This window comes from Mandrillus leucophaeus, unplaced genomic scaffold, assembly GCF_000951045.1.
Source record: "Mandrillus leucophaeus isolate KB7577 unplaced genomic scaffold, Mleu.le_1.0 Scaffold108, whole genome shotgun sequence".
In the NCBI taxonomy this organism is placed as follows: domain Eukaryota; kingdom Metazoa; phylum Chordata; class Mammalia; order Primates; family Cercopithecidae; genus Mandrillus; species Mandrillus leucophaeus.
Window position 1 is genome coordinate 4,367,105 of NW_012098987.1, and position 17,268 is coordinate 4,384,372.

The following is a 17,268-nucleotide window of genomic DNA, read 5'->3' on the forward strand; positions in this document are numbered from 1 at the left end:
TAGGAAACAAACTTACAATACATATTATTCAAGAAAGCCTGCCATACATCATTTCTACTAATAGTAGGTCTATATACTGATAAACAACATTCTTTATACAATGCACAAATGACATGAAGCATTATCCCTGAAAAGAATGGCCAACAATAACATGGACTGTCTTGACAGCAGAACATCTACTTGTCTTATTACTTATCTATAGAATAAAAAAACTAAAATGTAGATGACAAATTAAACTCCTCCAATTTTAAATTCTAGCATAGTTTTGGGGGAAGAAGGGATTGGGATCAGAAGAGGCAAATTGTGTTAAGTATCTCAAAAAGAAAAAGGAGTCTGGCTTACCGTTATTTAAGTAGTTCCTATGAAGTAATTCAGAACTGAGAATGTATTTGTTTAACACTTGGAGGCCCTTACAGAGTCAAACTTTCCATTATCTACTATATTCCATCAGTTATCAAGCCAATTTTATTTGTCTGAAAACTGTAACCTGGTCATTAACCACATAGAAAAATAAACAATTTGGGGTAATCTAGTCATTTCATACTTTATTTAAATGTTTCCACAAAGCAGTTCGTGAATTAATAATACTTCTTTAGACTTCTATGATCTAAATAGAAACAGATCCAGTTCTAAAAGAATGTATGTGAAAATAGCAGACAAAAATAAATCCCTAACATGTAATACTAAATTTTTAACATAAAATATAGAACTATGAAAATTTGGGGCATTCAAGTCAAATGTAATAGGATTATGATACAGTATGGTACCTAGCATTTTAAAAAATATTAGGACTGCATCAGATTTATTGCTATATCAATCCTATCAATAGTCGACAATCAAAAGTACAAAATATACCATAACCATGCCAAATATGATGCAGCATAGAGATATCATTAACGTAACACAGGTAGACATTTTGTAATATACATCACTGATATAGTAAAACCTTATTCAGGATAATTTAAACTGATATGTCTAGAATTTGAATTTTTAAAAAGATACGCAGTTTAAGCACTCACAAGCATTCATTTTTTTCTTTCAAGTGTATAATTTCAAATATACAAATTTGCATTGGCCAAGTATTACTTACTACAATTCTTTTGGGTACTTGTCTTAATGACAAAACAAGAATGCTTTTAAATTACTATTCTTAAGTAAACACCTCTAAAATAAAAAGCTTAAAAATTTGCCTTCAAGATTGAACATTTTTCTTTAAAATCTTGATTATAACCTTTATTACCAAATCCTTTCATCAGGTAGTACAAAGTAAACAGCACTCAAGTCCTTGAATCAATGGTTAAAAATTCCAGGTAAATTAGAGGAGTCTTATGGTATCTTCATCATGTCTTAATAAATAAAGATAAACATTACAGTGCTACTTATTTTGGTTATGAGGGAGTGAATGATGTCTTTTTTGGCTGGGAAATATCAGCATAATTTCAAAGTGACTATATAATTTTAGTAGTATGGGCTAAAAAAATCCTAACATGCACTACCATTTAAGGTAATTACTTAGTAAATTATACCTGTAAATGGAAAATAAAAATTTTAAGAGTTATTGTATTACAAGTGTCATGAGTTGGTAACACTAAAATTTACTCCTCTCCCATTTGAAAGACATCAGGCCATCTATTAATCCGTAAATATTGATGTTTCACATACTTCATAGAGTAGCTTAAAACATACCAGCATAAGAAATAATTAGTATTACATAGTAATTTCCTTTGCCATAGGAATAAATGTTGGACAAAGTCTGGAAACATTTTTTTTCCAATTTGAATTACAGTAATTTTGCCACAGACCACAGCACTAGTGCATGTGTTACTTTAGACATGCTCTAAGAACAAAACAAAAAGTTACTGCAAAAATACATGTCACCAATGTGGAACACACTCAGATTTGTATAAAAGTACTGAACTAATATCCCAAAAAGAGGTATATGTAAACAGTACATAAGGAAGAAATAGTTTTAATATGAAACAATCATTTAAGTCACATACATCATGATAAGAAGCAGGACTTTCTTTTATAAAAGATAATATTTTGACAAACAAGCAACATCATCTACACATCTACAGAACAAGAAAGGTACAGGTATTTAGAATAAGTTTTAATATAATTGCAAGTAATGTATTATTGACAAATAAGACAAAGATGCTTATCCATTGAGTTTCATCAAAAGTTTTAAATTAAACACAGGCAGCCTCTGATATATTAACGCCTGGCGTATATATGGCCACGGTCTTTCCTTCATTTCCCCTACACCACTTGTCTTGGGAGATGCTAATGCTATCCCTAGCCTCTTTGCTCCAGGGGTGCTTCCAAATTCCCATCACTGTACCACAAGTTGGAAGATGTTCAGATTTGACTTTTATAATGCTCTACTGGATAGAACAATAAGCTACTAAAAATTAGAAATGAGAAGAAAATCTCTAAATTCAGAATTAGAAGAGAGGAAGCTGTGCAAAGTCACAACAACCTAAAGGAAATTGGATGTACCTTCAGACAGTACCAGCTAATTCACTAAACGTACTGCTTCCGTGGTATCTGAAATGTGGTCATATTGTCTGAAATGTTAGATAGTAAAGATTCATTCTTAATAAACATCCTTTTTTAAGAAAGAAATTTAATGACACTTTTCCCACTATCTTCGTTCATACCTTAGTAGAAAATGCTTTTCTCTTAAAGTCTAGCCAACTACTGCCACACAAAGACACAGGATTTCTGATGGGAGGAATGATATAAAATGTTGAAGCACAGAGCATCCAGGAGAGGAAAAGCCAAGCCTGCTTATACATTTCACCAGAGTTCAGCATGGTAAGGGGGCAAATACAAAGAAACCCACACCAAAGAACTTAACCTCCTAATCACATCAGGAAAAAGACAAGACCTCTGCTTCTTTCTCCCTCCTACATTGATCGATTGGTTTTCTAAAGAAAACTGAGAGCTCAGCATGATACTATTAACTAGATTATGGTCTAAATGAGCCTTTAGGAGCTTCCCTATTGCGCAGAGTTCCAAGCCACTATTTACAAATGAACTTTGGGAGCCTGGATGCTTTTAAATTTTTTTTAATTGAAAAAAATATAAAACAGCACGAATGTTCATGCATATGAAACCTCTATGCACTGCAGAAAGAAATCCAAAACTCTTGAGAATTCCCTTTTAAAAAATCATTGCTTATATATTTTCTTACTATTAAATACAATTACTATAGTACATTGAACAATAAGTGCTAAAACTCTAATTTGTTCAAGACAAACAAGTTTGAAAGAATATTGAATGAAGACTCTTGATACTTATTTGGATTAAAGTTGGCAGATTTCATGATGACCCATACTATTAAGAGGTTTTTCTGCCACTAGGCAGAGTTTGGAATCTAAAACAAACCACCAAAAAACTAGATTTCTGCACACTGTGTTTATGAAGAATAAGTACTAGTACTAGAAAATCTTCAGTTTTATGTATATAACCTTCTAATTTGAATAACAAGAATCATAATAGCAGTACTCTAAAGTATTTCACACAAAAAGAAAACACCGATCACAAATCTAATTCTAAGCACTCTATCTGAAGAACAATTTATCTTTCACAAGCTAAGCTGTTTCAGTATTAGTGAATCGAGTAACACCTAGAAGCATGTGGACCAGAAATTCTCTAGTGCATGAGCAAATCAAGTTCTGAGAAAGGAACTGATGCTTTAAAAATATTTCTGTCTGGCCGGACGTGGTGGCTCACGCCTGTAATCCTAGCACTTTGGGAGGCTGAGGAGGACAGATCACTTGAGGTCAGGAGTTTGAGACCAGCCTGGTCAACATAGTAAACCCCATCTCTACTAAAAATATAAAAATTAGCCGGGTGTGATGGTGAGCAACTGTAATCCTAGCTACTCAGGAGGCTGAGGCAGGAGAATCGCTTGAACCAGGGAGGCAGATGTTGCAGTGAGCTGACATCTCATCACTGCACTCCAGCCTGGGCAACAGAGCAAGATGGCTCAAAAACAAAACAAAACAAAACAAAAAAACCACCTTTCTGTCAATAACCTGGCTTTGGTGAGTAAACCTAGATGCTCATAGTTAGCCAGGTTGAACTTCAGCAAAACTCAAGGATGTCAGAGAAAGAGAGTGTGTGAGTGTGAGAGAGAGACTGTGTGTGTGTGTGTGTGTGTGTGTGTGTGTGCGTGTAAGTAAGATGAGGACTTTCAGTGAAGGAAAGGGATAAAAAAGGTACAATTCCACTTGCGTTTTTTCCCATCACTGCATATTTTTTAAGTTGAAGGCAGCTTATCATTTGTCCTAAGAAGCCATTTCAGTTTGTATAATAGCCTTCTTCAGACAAATTATCATCTGGCTATTCTTATATTTCATCACTTTTTCCATCCAAAAGCATCTATATAACTTTTGACTTAGCATTACTTAGAGACAAATGTAGAACTAGGAAGAAAATTATTTCAAACACATGAACACTATTCATCAGCATGATTACAGCTTGGCTATGATTCACTGTCAGAATGAACCATGAGTTTTTCTTCTGAATATTTACAGATTCTTATTTAAGTAAGGTGCTTTGAAGACCTAAACACCTGAATAAAAATTCACCTGTTTGTAGGTTTTTAAAAACAACTATGTGGAAATAGAAAATGAATTACATTGCATAACAAATACTGTTAGACTAGCTTGGAGAGGTTATTTCATTTTCACAAAAACAGTTAACTACTGAAACTTAAAGAAATAAAGAGTTTAAGAAACTGCATAATCGATTTTAGTAATGATCACAACTCAAGTACTACCATGTAAAGTGTTAACTCCTGAGAACACTGGAAAGTTCTACTCAAAATATCTAGCTCTATTCAGGGTAATAACAAATCATGATCTGATGCTACAACTAGGCATATAGCATGCAGTGCATCATTTATTAAAAATCAGCACTCATTAAACTTTCAGGAGCAACATAACCAGGTTCTTAAACATTTAGAGAAGTATGTATAACAAAAATTCCAAGTAAGATGAGATCTTCAAGTATGCTAGTGAACACCATCAAATGTCTGTCAGCCCAAAATACTGCATTTTAACCTGCTTCAACTGGTAAAGTTTTCACACAAAGGAGTACCTAGAAGTATAGTTTTATATCATTTTGTTTCCCAAAATTGTAAAGATAAATATTTTACAACTACTGAAAATATTTTGTACTCATCTCTAACTAGTCAAGGGTAAATGGAGAAAACCTTATATTACCTTGTACCATATGAAATTGCTGTTTTTGTAGGTCAAAATTAAAACACTGTATTTAAAAAAATAAGTTTTATTCAATCAAAATATGCATCAGGAGCATGAATAGTTTTCTTCCAACAGAATATTAAAGGTTTAACTTTTATAAAATTCATCATTTGTTAGGCTGTATAAATTGTTCACATCTTCCAGTTACTTCATCTCAATTGGGGAATGCACTGTTTCTTAGAAAAAGCTCCAAATGATAAAGACAGTAGTCCATGGAATAAAGGTCCAGTGACTAAAATGGACATGACAAAATTTCATAGCCCAAGTCACTTAACTTTTGCTTTAGTAGCTTCTGACATGTGAGGTCGAGTCCTTGTCTTAAAAGTGTAGGTTCTTGTGTGTTACCCAAAGGACATTGTTTTTAAATCACATTTTTCATGCATAATTTAAATTTCTTGACAATATGCTGCTGCCATCATTGTTTCACTTGGGTTTAAATAATAGTAATTATTTATCTCCTTTGTAGATCACCACACAATCTTCAGAATTTTTTTTGGTTGCAATGATAATGGTGGCAACATATTAGGGAGATTTACCAGCCTCCAACGATTGTATAAATTGTCATTAGCTGTCAAACAGTATACTTTTTTTTTTTTTTGGCCACAGGTTAGAAACTGCTCCAAAAATGGATTTCTGCTGTTTTGAATCTTAATGAGCACACCTCCAACTGTCTCCATTCTTGATCATCCCTCAAGAGGGTACTCTCAGGTCCATTTTTATACTTTCCCCCAGTCACAGTGGGAGCTCCTTAAGTCTTCTGTAAGGCTTCAAATTGTTGTTTGCGAGTTAGATTTCACTTTGGCTCTTAATTGATCTTTGCTTAAAATGGATTTTGATCTCCCCTAAGGTTCATTTTTGATATCCAGATCCCTAGAACAAGATTTTTCAAACCACCACTGAGTAGTTCTTTTACTAGCAGAGCCCTCTAAGGCCAAATGGATGTTTCTACCTTCCTCATTTGCAATATGTCCCAGTTCAAAATTACACAAAAAGTATTCACAATTCTTCTGTGGATACTATAGTATTCCTCTGGAAAACAATAAACAATAACAAAACAACTCAATATCAAAGAAAAGTAGGAGCATAATACTATCATAATTCTAAATAGCACAACTGGGACATACATTACGCAAACTTTACTAATTGCAGTCAATTTTCAACTGATCTAATATTAGCAATTTCATGTGGTACCATCCACAAGTTAATCAATACTTACTGAGAATTTACTATATGCTAAGATCTGTCTTGTATCTGTACAGATATCCTGAAAACTCACTTGAAAATATGAAACTAATTAATTCCAAAGACCCTAGTGGAGGAGGAATCTGGTGTCATACTATTATTTTTTTAATCCATAAAAATGTATGCTTTCCCCCATGTTACAGTTACATATATTATGTTGTGAAGACGTGTTAAGTGGATCCTTGATAAACTTTTTGAACTAAATCTTTAATATGGTACAACCAAAGTTCAGCAATGAAATACACGTATTTCAATGATTCTAACTTTTAAAAGTTAAAACTTGCCTACATTTATTATATATTATTTTGAAGTTTCAAGAGGCTTTTATGTTTGTGATAAATAACAACAACTAACATTTATTTATAAATGCTTCTAAAGCACCCCCATATACATTATTCTCATTTAAGACAGCAAGCAAAGACAATAAAAAATTTGCTCTAGTATGAGTGAATTATTAATAAAAACTAAGTAAATTATGTTTTTGTGTATGCATTTAAAAAAATAATGTAAAACATTAAAATCCTGTGTCAATGAACTTTCGCAATACACAGGAAAATAAACCCACTTTAGTTAATGCCTGTGATTAAGCATCACTGCCCACTGCAGACGGACCGAAAGTTTCTCTAGTACGCATTAACTGGACATCTTTGTCAGCCATACAAGTATCACAGCCCCATACTGCAGATGCTTCTGCAGTTAAGAGGCCATAAGCTGTTTCAGTCATTCCAGTACAGATCCGATGAAACCATTTCTGACAAGAGGCCTCACATAAGATGGCATCCTGATCATCATTCACCTCGTTTGTACAAATTCCACAAGGATACACTGGGTCAGAAGATGAATGGCCATGACGGTTTGGGTGAAGAGAAGATTTATTGCTTTTTTCAGTGGTGCAGGCATCTGCTGCACCTCTTGGTTGTCGTGGCTTATTCTGCGTCCCATTTGCATGGTTATTGTTTGTGGCTTCAGTGCTACTTGAACGGCTGTTCTCTTGATTTACTGCATTGCTTCGATTAACATTTTTTAATTCAATATTACTCTGATTCACTGTGTCATCCATATTCAAGTGAGGTGGATGAGCAGAGGAATTTTGATTAGTGTTTTTGGTTGCTCCTTGAGGAAAGTCTTGTTTTGGGGGAGGTGCTTTTGCTTGACCAAAAGTGTTTGGGGGAGGAATAAAAGAATGATTAGATTCTAATGGAGAAGTAAAATTTGAATTATTTCCAGGAACAAAATTAGATGCCAAATCAGGGTTAGAAACTTGGCTAGCGTTCTGTGGAGGAATCTGACTGAAATTTTCAGCAGGACTTTGTCTAAAATGTTGATTAGGCATGTTGACATTCTGACTTAGTGCATTATTATAAGATGGGTTACCGAAACTTGAATTATCATGTGGCCCAAATGTAAAAGCATGAGGTCGATTAAAACCCATGCCCAGAGGATTCTGAGGAAATGGGTGTGGCTGGTTCCTGAGTGAGTAAGGACCACAGTATGGGGAAGACATTCTTGGGGGAACGTGAGGTGGCATTCTGAATGTACTATAGCCTCCAAAGCCAGGATAACCAGGGCCAAGATATGGATTTGACGAAGGTAGTGGTTTATAGGAAATAGTATTATAGTTGTCATCAAATGGATTAGCAGCCACTAGATGGTCAGAGTTTGGATTCGGTGGTGGAGCATACTCAGACAATGGAGGAAAAGAAGGTCCCTGAAATGAAAATGTAAAGTAAAATACATGTTTTTGATCAAATATGTTATTAAAATTGTCCTGTTACCTTAATACCTGTGAACCCAGTATTAGTCAAATTTCTCTTGCAGTGTTGTTATAAACATTTATTATCTTCACTTGACCTTTCAGTTATGACTAATGTTTATATTTAATTATACTTGCTGATAAAAATGTTAGGTTTATTTCATTTACGAAAGAAAATAAAGTATGATTTTCTGAGCTCAAATCCATTGTAACTTCAAACCCCAAAAGTATTTAACTTTCAAAAGAAGCTTTATTATCCTAATTTTCATTTAATATGCTTACCTATAACTCTGGAATCTTTCACTTAAATACTAAAGCAGTCTAACCTAAAACACCTTTCATACACCAAATAGTCACAAAATTAAATAACAACAATCAGAATCTAAGTTTTTCCCCTAGCTTAACTTCAGGGAGATACAATTAAAGTATTCCCAAAACATTAAGCTCTGGGCCTCAAACTGAAAAAATAAACTGCCAGTTCTAGTCACACTGCAAGTTTAACAGATGGTGGTCAAAATGATCAAAAGATCAGTAATCTGTACACACAAACTTACTAGTAGCCTTTATCATAAAAAGAGTGCTTCAAATTTATAAAGAATAAAACCATGAGAGCCTGTATGTATAATTGCTTGTTATAACTGAAAATTATAACAAAGGCCTCCATCATGATTGCTTCGTGATATGCACATAATACTAAATTACTATTATAGTTGAACAATTACTTCAGGTTAAAATTGTTACTATATATTTTTAAATCTTTTAATAGAACTACAGGCATTCATGCCCTTGAAAAACTTTTACATTAGATTTAAGAACAAGCATTTTAATTTTAATTTTTTTTGAGACAGAGTCTCACGCTGTCACCAAGGCTGAAGGGCAGTGGTGCGATCTCAGCTCATGGCAACCTCTACCTTCCAGGTTCAAGCAATTCTCATGCCTCAGCCTCGCGAATAGCTGGGATTACAGAAGTGTGCCACCACACCTGGCTAATTTTATATTTTTAGTAGAGAGGGGCTTTCCCCATGTTGGCCAGTCTGGTCTCAAATTCCTGGCCTCAAGTAATTCACCCACCTTGGCCTCCCAAAGTGCTGGGATTATAGGCGTGAGCCACCACGCCCAGCCTCTTTTAACAACAAGCATTTTAATTTGCCCACACTTCCTTTGTGCAATATCTACTCTATGCCGATAGTCCGACAATAGCCACTAGTTACAGACTTAAACAAACAAACAAAAAGTACAGCCGGGCACGGTTGTAATTATGCTTGTAATCCTAGCACTTTGGGAGGTCGAGGCGGGTGGATCACAAGGTGAAGAGATTGAGACCATCCTGACCAACATGGTGAGACTCTGTCTCTACCAAAAATACAAAAATTAGCTGGGCATGGTGGCGCTTGTCTTTAGTAATCCCAGCTACCTGGGAGGCTGAGTCAGGAGAATTGCTTCAACCTGGGAGGCGGAGGTTGCAGTGAGCCGAGATCACCCCACTACACTCCAGCCTGGCAACACAGCAAGAATCTACCTCAAAAAAAAAGAAAGTACCATCACTTGAATGATTGATTGAAAGTACAATGAATGATTGAAAGTACAATCACTTGAACAGAAAACAAAACTTATGACCAAGTTTAAATTTACCTCATCAGCCTGATCATACTAGAAAGAAAAACTGTTATTAAAGAAAATATCAGTTTACCTGTGTATTTGCCTTGCGTTTTTTCTTATCTGGGCTTCCTAGTTGTACACTTGGTCCTCCTAACCCATCCAGTCCACTATCACCACCTAAAAAAAAAATTCAGATAATATTTCCCACTGGTAAGTGAAGTTATTTTATATCTCACAGTAATATCTATTATATTTACCTGTTAATGTTTTCTATTTTTGTTAGACAAGAGAAATACTAAGCTTTCATTATCTTTATTTTTCAAAAAAAGGTCTTTCCCATAGTTTCAGCCAGATATAGCCATTCATCCCTGCTCCCATATTTATCATTCTTTCAGTGAAAAAGCAAAGTCTCTCTCTCACTCTAAAACCTTTAGTAATCTGGTTCCCTGTCTCAGAGGCCACCACTACTATTAGTTTCTGGTCTACCTTTCCAAAGATAATCTAGATATATTCAAGTACAATATTTTTTTTTGGCAGAAAGAACACAAATGCTTTCTTACTTGCAGATCATTCCATATCACTCTATCTAGAACTTCTTTATTCTCTAATAACTGAGTAGTATTCTACAGCGTGACTACACTATGATTCATTAAACTAGTCCCCCCCATAATGATGAGAGTTTAAGTTGTTTCCAACAAAAATCCATGTATAAATGCCTTCAGAGAGATTTACAAGTAGTTCCTAGAACCAGAATTATGGCATCAAAGGTATGTGCCTTTTAATTCTTAAAGATATTGTTAAGAATGCAACAATGTTTCCAAATATTGCTTTCTCAACAGTATATGATCAAGGAAAGCAAAAGCTTGACTATCAATTTAAGAGGTTAAAGAAAGTTTATGAAAGGAATTTTTTCAGCTTTAAGAAACATTTTATTATGGAGAATTCTGAACATATACAACATACAGAGAAGAATAAAATTAACCCCATATGCCTATCAGCCAGCCCTAATAACCATCAATTCATGTTCAATCTTGTGTTTTCAACACCACCTTCACCTCGCTCCACCCAGTACTACTTTGAAGAAAATTTCAGACATCATTTTATCGGTAAATATTTCAGAAAGTATTTCTAAAAACTAGGAACTGAAAAAAAGTACAATGCCATTCTAGCCACTATAGAAATTAACAATAATCCTTCATATTATTTCATACCCAATCCAAATATCTCATAATATCTATATGGTTTGTTTAGATTGGGATCCAAATATGGTCAATAGATTACAACTGGTTTGACATGTCTTTTAATTGATATACTTCCTTCCATCACTGTTTTTTCCTTGCAATGTATTAACTGAAAGAACCAGATTGATTATTGTTCCAATTATTATATTGTCCTTTAGCTCCAACCCCTCTTAGTGACACTGGGACTGGGACTTTGCAAACTACATTTTTCTTTTGCTAGGGTCTTCCAACGGGAGCTCTAGAGGGATACTTGAAGGCCAGGGGAGGTGATACGGAATTGCTGCTCCTCGTGTCTGCTTAGTCTTCTTATCTCTATCATCCCAACAGGCTTTCTCTCTGGCACTGGTAGTTCATCCCACTCCCCAAACCAGCTTCAACATGTTCTCTCAGAGGTATTAATACCAGCTGGGCAGCACCTCAATCTCCAAGTCTGAGTCCAAGCTCTAAGGGGTCTCTCTTCCAATCCTCTAGGTTCTCATAACCCCAACTTCTTTTCTTTGTTCACTAAGTCCCAGATGTGGAAGTTGCTTCCTGCAGTTACTGTCCATGCTACCTCACTTTTTGCTTTTTTGGTTTTTCAACACCTGTTTAATTCCTTATATAAAATTATATTACAAACTATATTACATTCAATTGCAGGTGTGATTTATGTTTTCTAGCCTGGAATGTTTGATATATCTGGATTTTGCTGATTATATTTGCTGACTGACATAGTTTAACATGTTCCTTATTTCCTACAAATTGATATTGGGTCTAGACCAGTGATCCCCAACCTTTTTGACACCAGGGACCAGTGGTCGGAGATGGGAGGTGGGGATGGTTGTGGAATGAAACTGTTCCACCTCAGATCATCAGGCATTAGATTCCCATAAGGAACGCACAATCTCGATCCCTCACATGCACAGTTCACAATAGGGTTCACCTTCCTATGAGAATCTAATGCTGCTGCTGATCTGTCAGGAGGCGGAGCTCAGGCAGTAATGCTCGCTCACCAGTCACTCACCTCTTGCTGTGTGGCCTGGCTCCTAACAGGGCATGGACTAGCACCAGTCCATGGCCCAGGGGTTGGGGATCCCTGGTCTAGACTATAGGCTTGATCAGATTCAGATTTCTGTTTTTTGCAAGGCTGCTCCATAGGTGATGGTCTGTTCTTCCATTAGAAGGCACCTCATTTCTAGTTGATTTTCTTTAGCAGTTGTATTAATTTTCTTATGTTGTATAACAAATTACCACATACTTGGTTGGCCACTTAAAACAATGTCCACTTAAACAGAAGCAGAGGGAACACTTCCTAACTCATTCTATTGGGCCAATATTACTTTGATACCAAAGCCAAAAACATCACAAGGGAAAAAAAAACCAAAAAAACTACAAACCGACATCTCTTAAGAATACAGATGTGGCTGAGTGTGGTGGCTCATGCCTATAATCCCAACACTTTAAGAGGCTGAGGCAGGGGATTGCTTGAGCCCAAGAGTTTGAGACCAGCCTGGAAAACACAGTGAGATTCCATCTCTACATTAAAATTAAAATTAAAAAAAAAAAATTAGCCAGGTATGGTGGCACATGCCTGTGGTCCCAGCTACTAAGGAGGCTGAGGTGGGAGGATCTCTTGAGCTCAGGAGTTGGAGGCTGCAGTGAGCTGTGAACATGCCAGTGCACTCCAGCCTGGGCAACAAAGCAAGACCCCATCTAAAAGAACACAGATGCAAAAATTCTCAACAAAATACTAGCAAAACAAATGCAGCAGAATATTCAAAGGATAATACATCACAACAAAGTGGGATTTTTCCCAGAAATGGAAGGTTGATTTAGCATATTAAATCAATTTAATATGCCATATTAATAGAATGAAAAGAAATACACATGATCATTTCAATAGATGCAGAAAAGCATTTGACAAAAATCTAATACTGAGAAGGGGCCAACACGGCTGATTAGAGGCAGCTGCAGGCCAGGCACAGTGGCTCATCATGCTGGTAATCCCAACACTTTGGGTGGCCAAGGCGGGCAGATCACTTGAGGTCAGGAGTTCGAGACCAGCCTGGCAAACACGGCAAAACCCCGTCTCCACTAAAAATACAAAAATTAGCCAGCTGTAATGGCAGGCACCTATAATCCCAGCTACTTGGGAGGCTAAAGTGGGGAGAATTGCCTGAATCTGGGACGCAGAGGTTCCAGTAGGCTGAGATCGCGCCACTGCACTCCAGCCTGGGCAACAGAGCAAGACTCTGTCTAAAAAAAAAAAAAAAAAAAAAAACCTGGTCCATGGCTCTCAGGGGAAGAATGAAAATGGCGAGTGAATAAAGCACCTTCAACTGAAATATCCAGGTTCTCACACTGGGACTAACCAAGTGAATAACTTGACCAACAGAGAATGAAGAAAAATGGGGTAGGGCAACTGCCCACCCAGGAGCGGCACAGAGCCAAAGAAAAAACGGCCCACCTCCAGTCAAGGGAAGCAGCGAGTGATTGTGTGACCCCATCCAGGAAACAATGCTTCTCCCACAGATCTTTGCAACTCATGGATCAGGAGATCCCCTTGTGAGCCCATGCCACCAGGGCCTTGGGTCCAATAAACAGAGCTGTGCATGCAGAGTCTCAGGAGAGCAGCCACTCAGGCACACACACACAGACCCAGGAGTTTTACATACTCCAGCCCCAGAAATCCTTGCAAAGATGAAAAAGAATCCTGCAAGGCAGGAGATCCACCCATACATTGCCTAGGAAGGGGGCTGAATCCAGGGAGCCAAGCAGCGTTGTTCTGCAGACCGCACTTACATGGCACTCCCAAGTTAAGATCCATTGACTTGGAATTCCAGCCAGCCAGCAGCAACAGACTGGAGACTGGCTGAGACAGAGCAAGTTCCTGGGGAAGGGGTGGCCGCCATCTCTGCAGTTCAGTTGACTCAGCTGTTCTAGCCTGCTGGCTCTGGGGAGTCCAGGCAGTCTGGACAAAGGGGAGTCCTCTGCAATGCAGCACAGCTGCTGTGCCAGATCATGGCCAGACTACTTCCTTAAGTGGGACCCTGATCCATCCCTTCTCACAGAGCAGGGCCTCCCTGTGAGAATTTCCAGGCAGGGTTATACAGGCAGAACTCTGATCTCTCCCCAGGATGGAGGCTATGGGGAAAGGGGCAGCCACTATCACTGCAGTTCAGTCAACTCAGTGTTTCCTACCTGCTGGCTCTGAAGAGTCTAGGCAGTCTGGACAAAGAAGGATTCCCCCAGTGCAGCACACCAGCTCTATCAAAAAGCAGCCAGACTGCTTCTTTTCTTTTCTTTTTTTTTTTTTTTTTCTGAGAAGGAGTCTTATTCCATTGCCCAGGCTGGAGTGCAGTGGCGTGGCCTTGGCTCACTGCAATATCTGCCTCCTGGGCTCAAGCAATCCTCCCCCCTCAGCCTCCTGATTAATTGGAATTACAGGCACTTGCCACCACCACCACTTGCCACCACCACTAATTTTGTTTTGTTTTTTCTAGCACAGATGGGGCTTTGCCATGTTGGCCAGGCTGGTCTCAAACTCCTGACCTCAAGTGATCCACCCACCTCGGCCTCCCAAAGTACTGGGATTACAGGTGTGAGCTACCATGCCCAGCCCCTAGACAGTGGTGAAACCTCTGAACAGGAGTCTCCAGACACCTCCTACAGGAGCACTCAAGCCAGCAACAGGTCAGGACTGCCCTGAGATGGAGCTGCTAGAGGAAGGAGCAGGCTGCCACCTTTGCTGTTACACAGCCTTCACTGGTAATATCTCCAGGTACAGGAAAAATTGAGGCAACTAGGGTCAGGAGCAGACCCCCAGCAAACTGCAGCAGTCCTACAGAAGAGTGGCCTGAATGTTAAAAGAAAAACAAACAAACAGAAGCAATGACAACAACAATATCAACAAAAAGATGCCACAAAAATCCCATTCAAGGTCAGCAACCTCAAAGATCAAGATAAGCCCAAAGAGATGAAAAAGAATCAACACAAAAATGCTGAAAACTCAAAAAAACTGCCTCTTCTCCTCCTAATGATCACAACACTTCTCCAGCAAGGGCACCGAACAGGGCTGAGGCAGCCGGGCGTGGTGGCTCAAGCCTGTAATCCCAGCACTTTGGGAGGCCAAGGTGGGCAGATTACAAGGTCAGGAGATCGAGACCATCCTGGCTGACACAGTGAAACCCTGTCTCTACTAAAAATACAAAAAAAATTATCTGGGGGTGGTGGCGGGCACCTGTAGTCCCTGTTACTCGGGAGGCTGAGGCGGGAGAATGTCATGAACCCAGGAGGTGGAGCTTGCAGTGAGCTGAGATTGCACCACTGTACTCCAGTCTGGGCGACAGAGCGAGACTCTGTCCAAAAAAAAAAAAAAAAAAAGGAACTGGGCTGAGGCTGAGATTGGCTGAATTGACAGAAGTAGATGCCAGAAGGTCAGTAATAATGAATTTCACTGAGCTAAAGAAGCATGCTGTAACCCAATGCAAAGAAGGTAAGAATCATGATAAAACAATACAGGTGCTGATAACCAGAATTGCCAGTTTAAACAGGAATATAACTGATCTGATGGAGCTGAAAAACACAACATGACAACCTCACGATGCAATCACAAGTATCAACAGCAGAATAGACCAAGTGAAGGAAAGAATCTCAGAGCTCAAAGATAATCATTCTGAAATAAGAGAGGCAGACAAGAATAGAGAAAAAGGAATGAACTAAACCTCCAAGAAATATGGAATTATGTAGAGAATAAATCTACAACTCACTGGTGTCCCTGAAAAAGAGGGGGAGAATGGAACCAAGTTGGAAAACATACTTCTGGATATCATCCAGGAGAACATCCTCAACCTAGCAAGATAGGCCAACATTCAAAGTCAGGAAATCCAGAGAATCCCCGTAAAATACTGCACAAGAGATCAACACCAAGACACATAATCATCAGATTCTCCGAGGTCAAAATGAAAAAAAAAATGTTATGGGCCACCAGAGAGAAAGGCCAGGTCACCTACAAAGGGAAACCAATCAGACAAACAGTAGACCTCTCAGCAGAAACCCTACAAGCCACAAGGGATTGGGGGCCAATGTTCAACATTCTTAAAGAAAAAATTCCCAACCAAGAATTTCATATCCAACCAAACTAAGCTTTTAAGCAAAGGAGGAATAAGATTGTTTTCAGATAAGCAAATGCTGAGGGAATTTGTCACCACTGGGTGGTGGTGCCTTGCAAGAGCTCTTGAAGGAAGCACTAAATATGGAAAGGAAAAACTGTTACCAGCCAGTACAAAAACACTGAGGTACATGACCAATGACACTATGAAGCAACCATATAAACAAGCCTGCAAATTAACCAGCTAACATCATGATGACAGGATCAAATTCACATATTAACAATATTAACCTTAAATATAAATGGAGTAAATGCCCCAATTAAAAGACACAGAATGGCAAGCTGGATAAAGAGTTAAGACCCATCGTTATGCTGTCTTCGAGAGACGCATCTCACATGCAAAGACACACATCGGCTCAAAATAAAAGGATGGAGGAAAATTTATCAAGCACATGAAAAACAGAAAAAAGCAGGGGTTGCAATACTAGTTTCTGACAAAACAGACTTTAAACCAACAGAGATCAAAAAAGGGCATTACATAATGGCAAAAAGTTCAATTCAACAAGAATAGCTAACTATCCTAAATACATCTGCACCCAACACAGGAGCACCCGGATTCATACAGCAAGTTCTTAGAGACCCACAAAGAGACTCAGACTCCCACAAAATAATATTGGGAGACTTTAACATTTTACTGACAATATTAGACAGATCATCAAGACAGAAAATTAACAAAGATATTCAGGACCTGCACTCAGCTCTGGGTCAAGAGGACCTGATAGATATATACAGAATTTTCCACCCAAAAACAACAAGATTTACATTCTTTTTATCACCACATGGCACTTACTCTAAAATTGATCACAATTGGAAGGAAAATACTCCTTGGCAAATGCAAAATAACTGAAATTATCACAGTCTCTCAGACCACAGTGCAATCAAATTAGAATTCAAAACTAAGAAATTCACTGAAGGCCGGGCGCGGTGGCTCAAGCCTGTAATCCCAGCACTTTGGGAGGCCGAGATGGGCGGATCACGAGGTCAGGAGATCGAGACCATCCTGGCTAA

At 38.1% G+C, this 17,268-nt stretch overlaps 1 protein-coding gene across 1 annotated transcript in view; it reads right to left on the reverse strand.

The window, feature by feature from the left end:
• Positions 1-4,864: 4,864 nt before the first annotated feature.
• PYGO1 (pygopus family PHD finger 1) overlaps positions 4,865-17,268 on the reverse strand; it is a 49,591-nt gene continuing 37,187 nt past the window's right edge. The window contains exons 2-3 of the mRNA XM_011986564.1: positions 9,962-10,047; positions 4,865-8,226 (exon numbers count right to left, since the gene is read on the reverse strand). Of these exons, the coding sequence (XP_011841954.1) occupies positions 7,102-8,226; positions 9,962-10,047 (1,211 nt within the window). The 3' untranslated portion in view covers positions 4,865-7,101. The remainder of the gene's footprint in view (positions 8,227-9,961; positions 10,048-17,268) is intronic.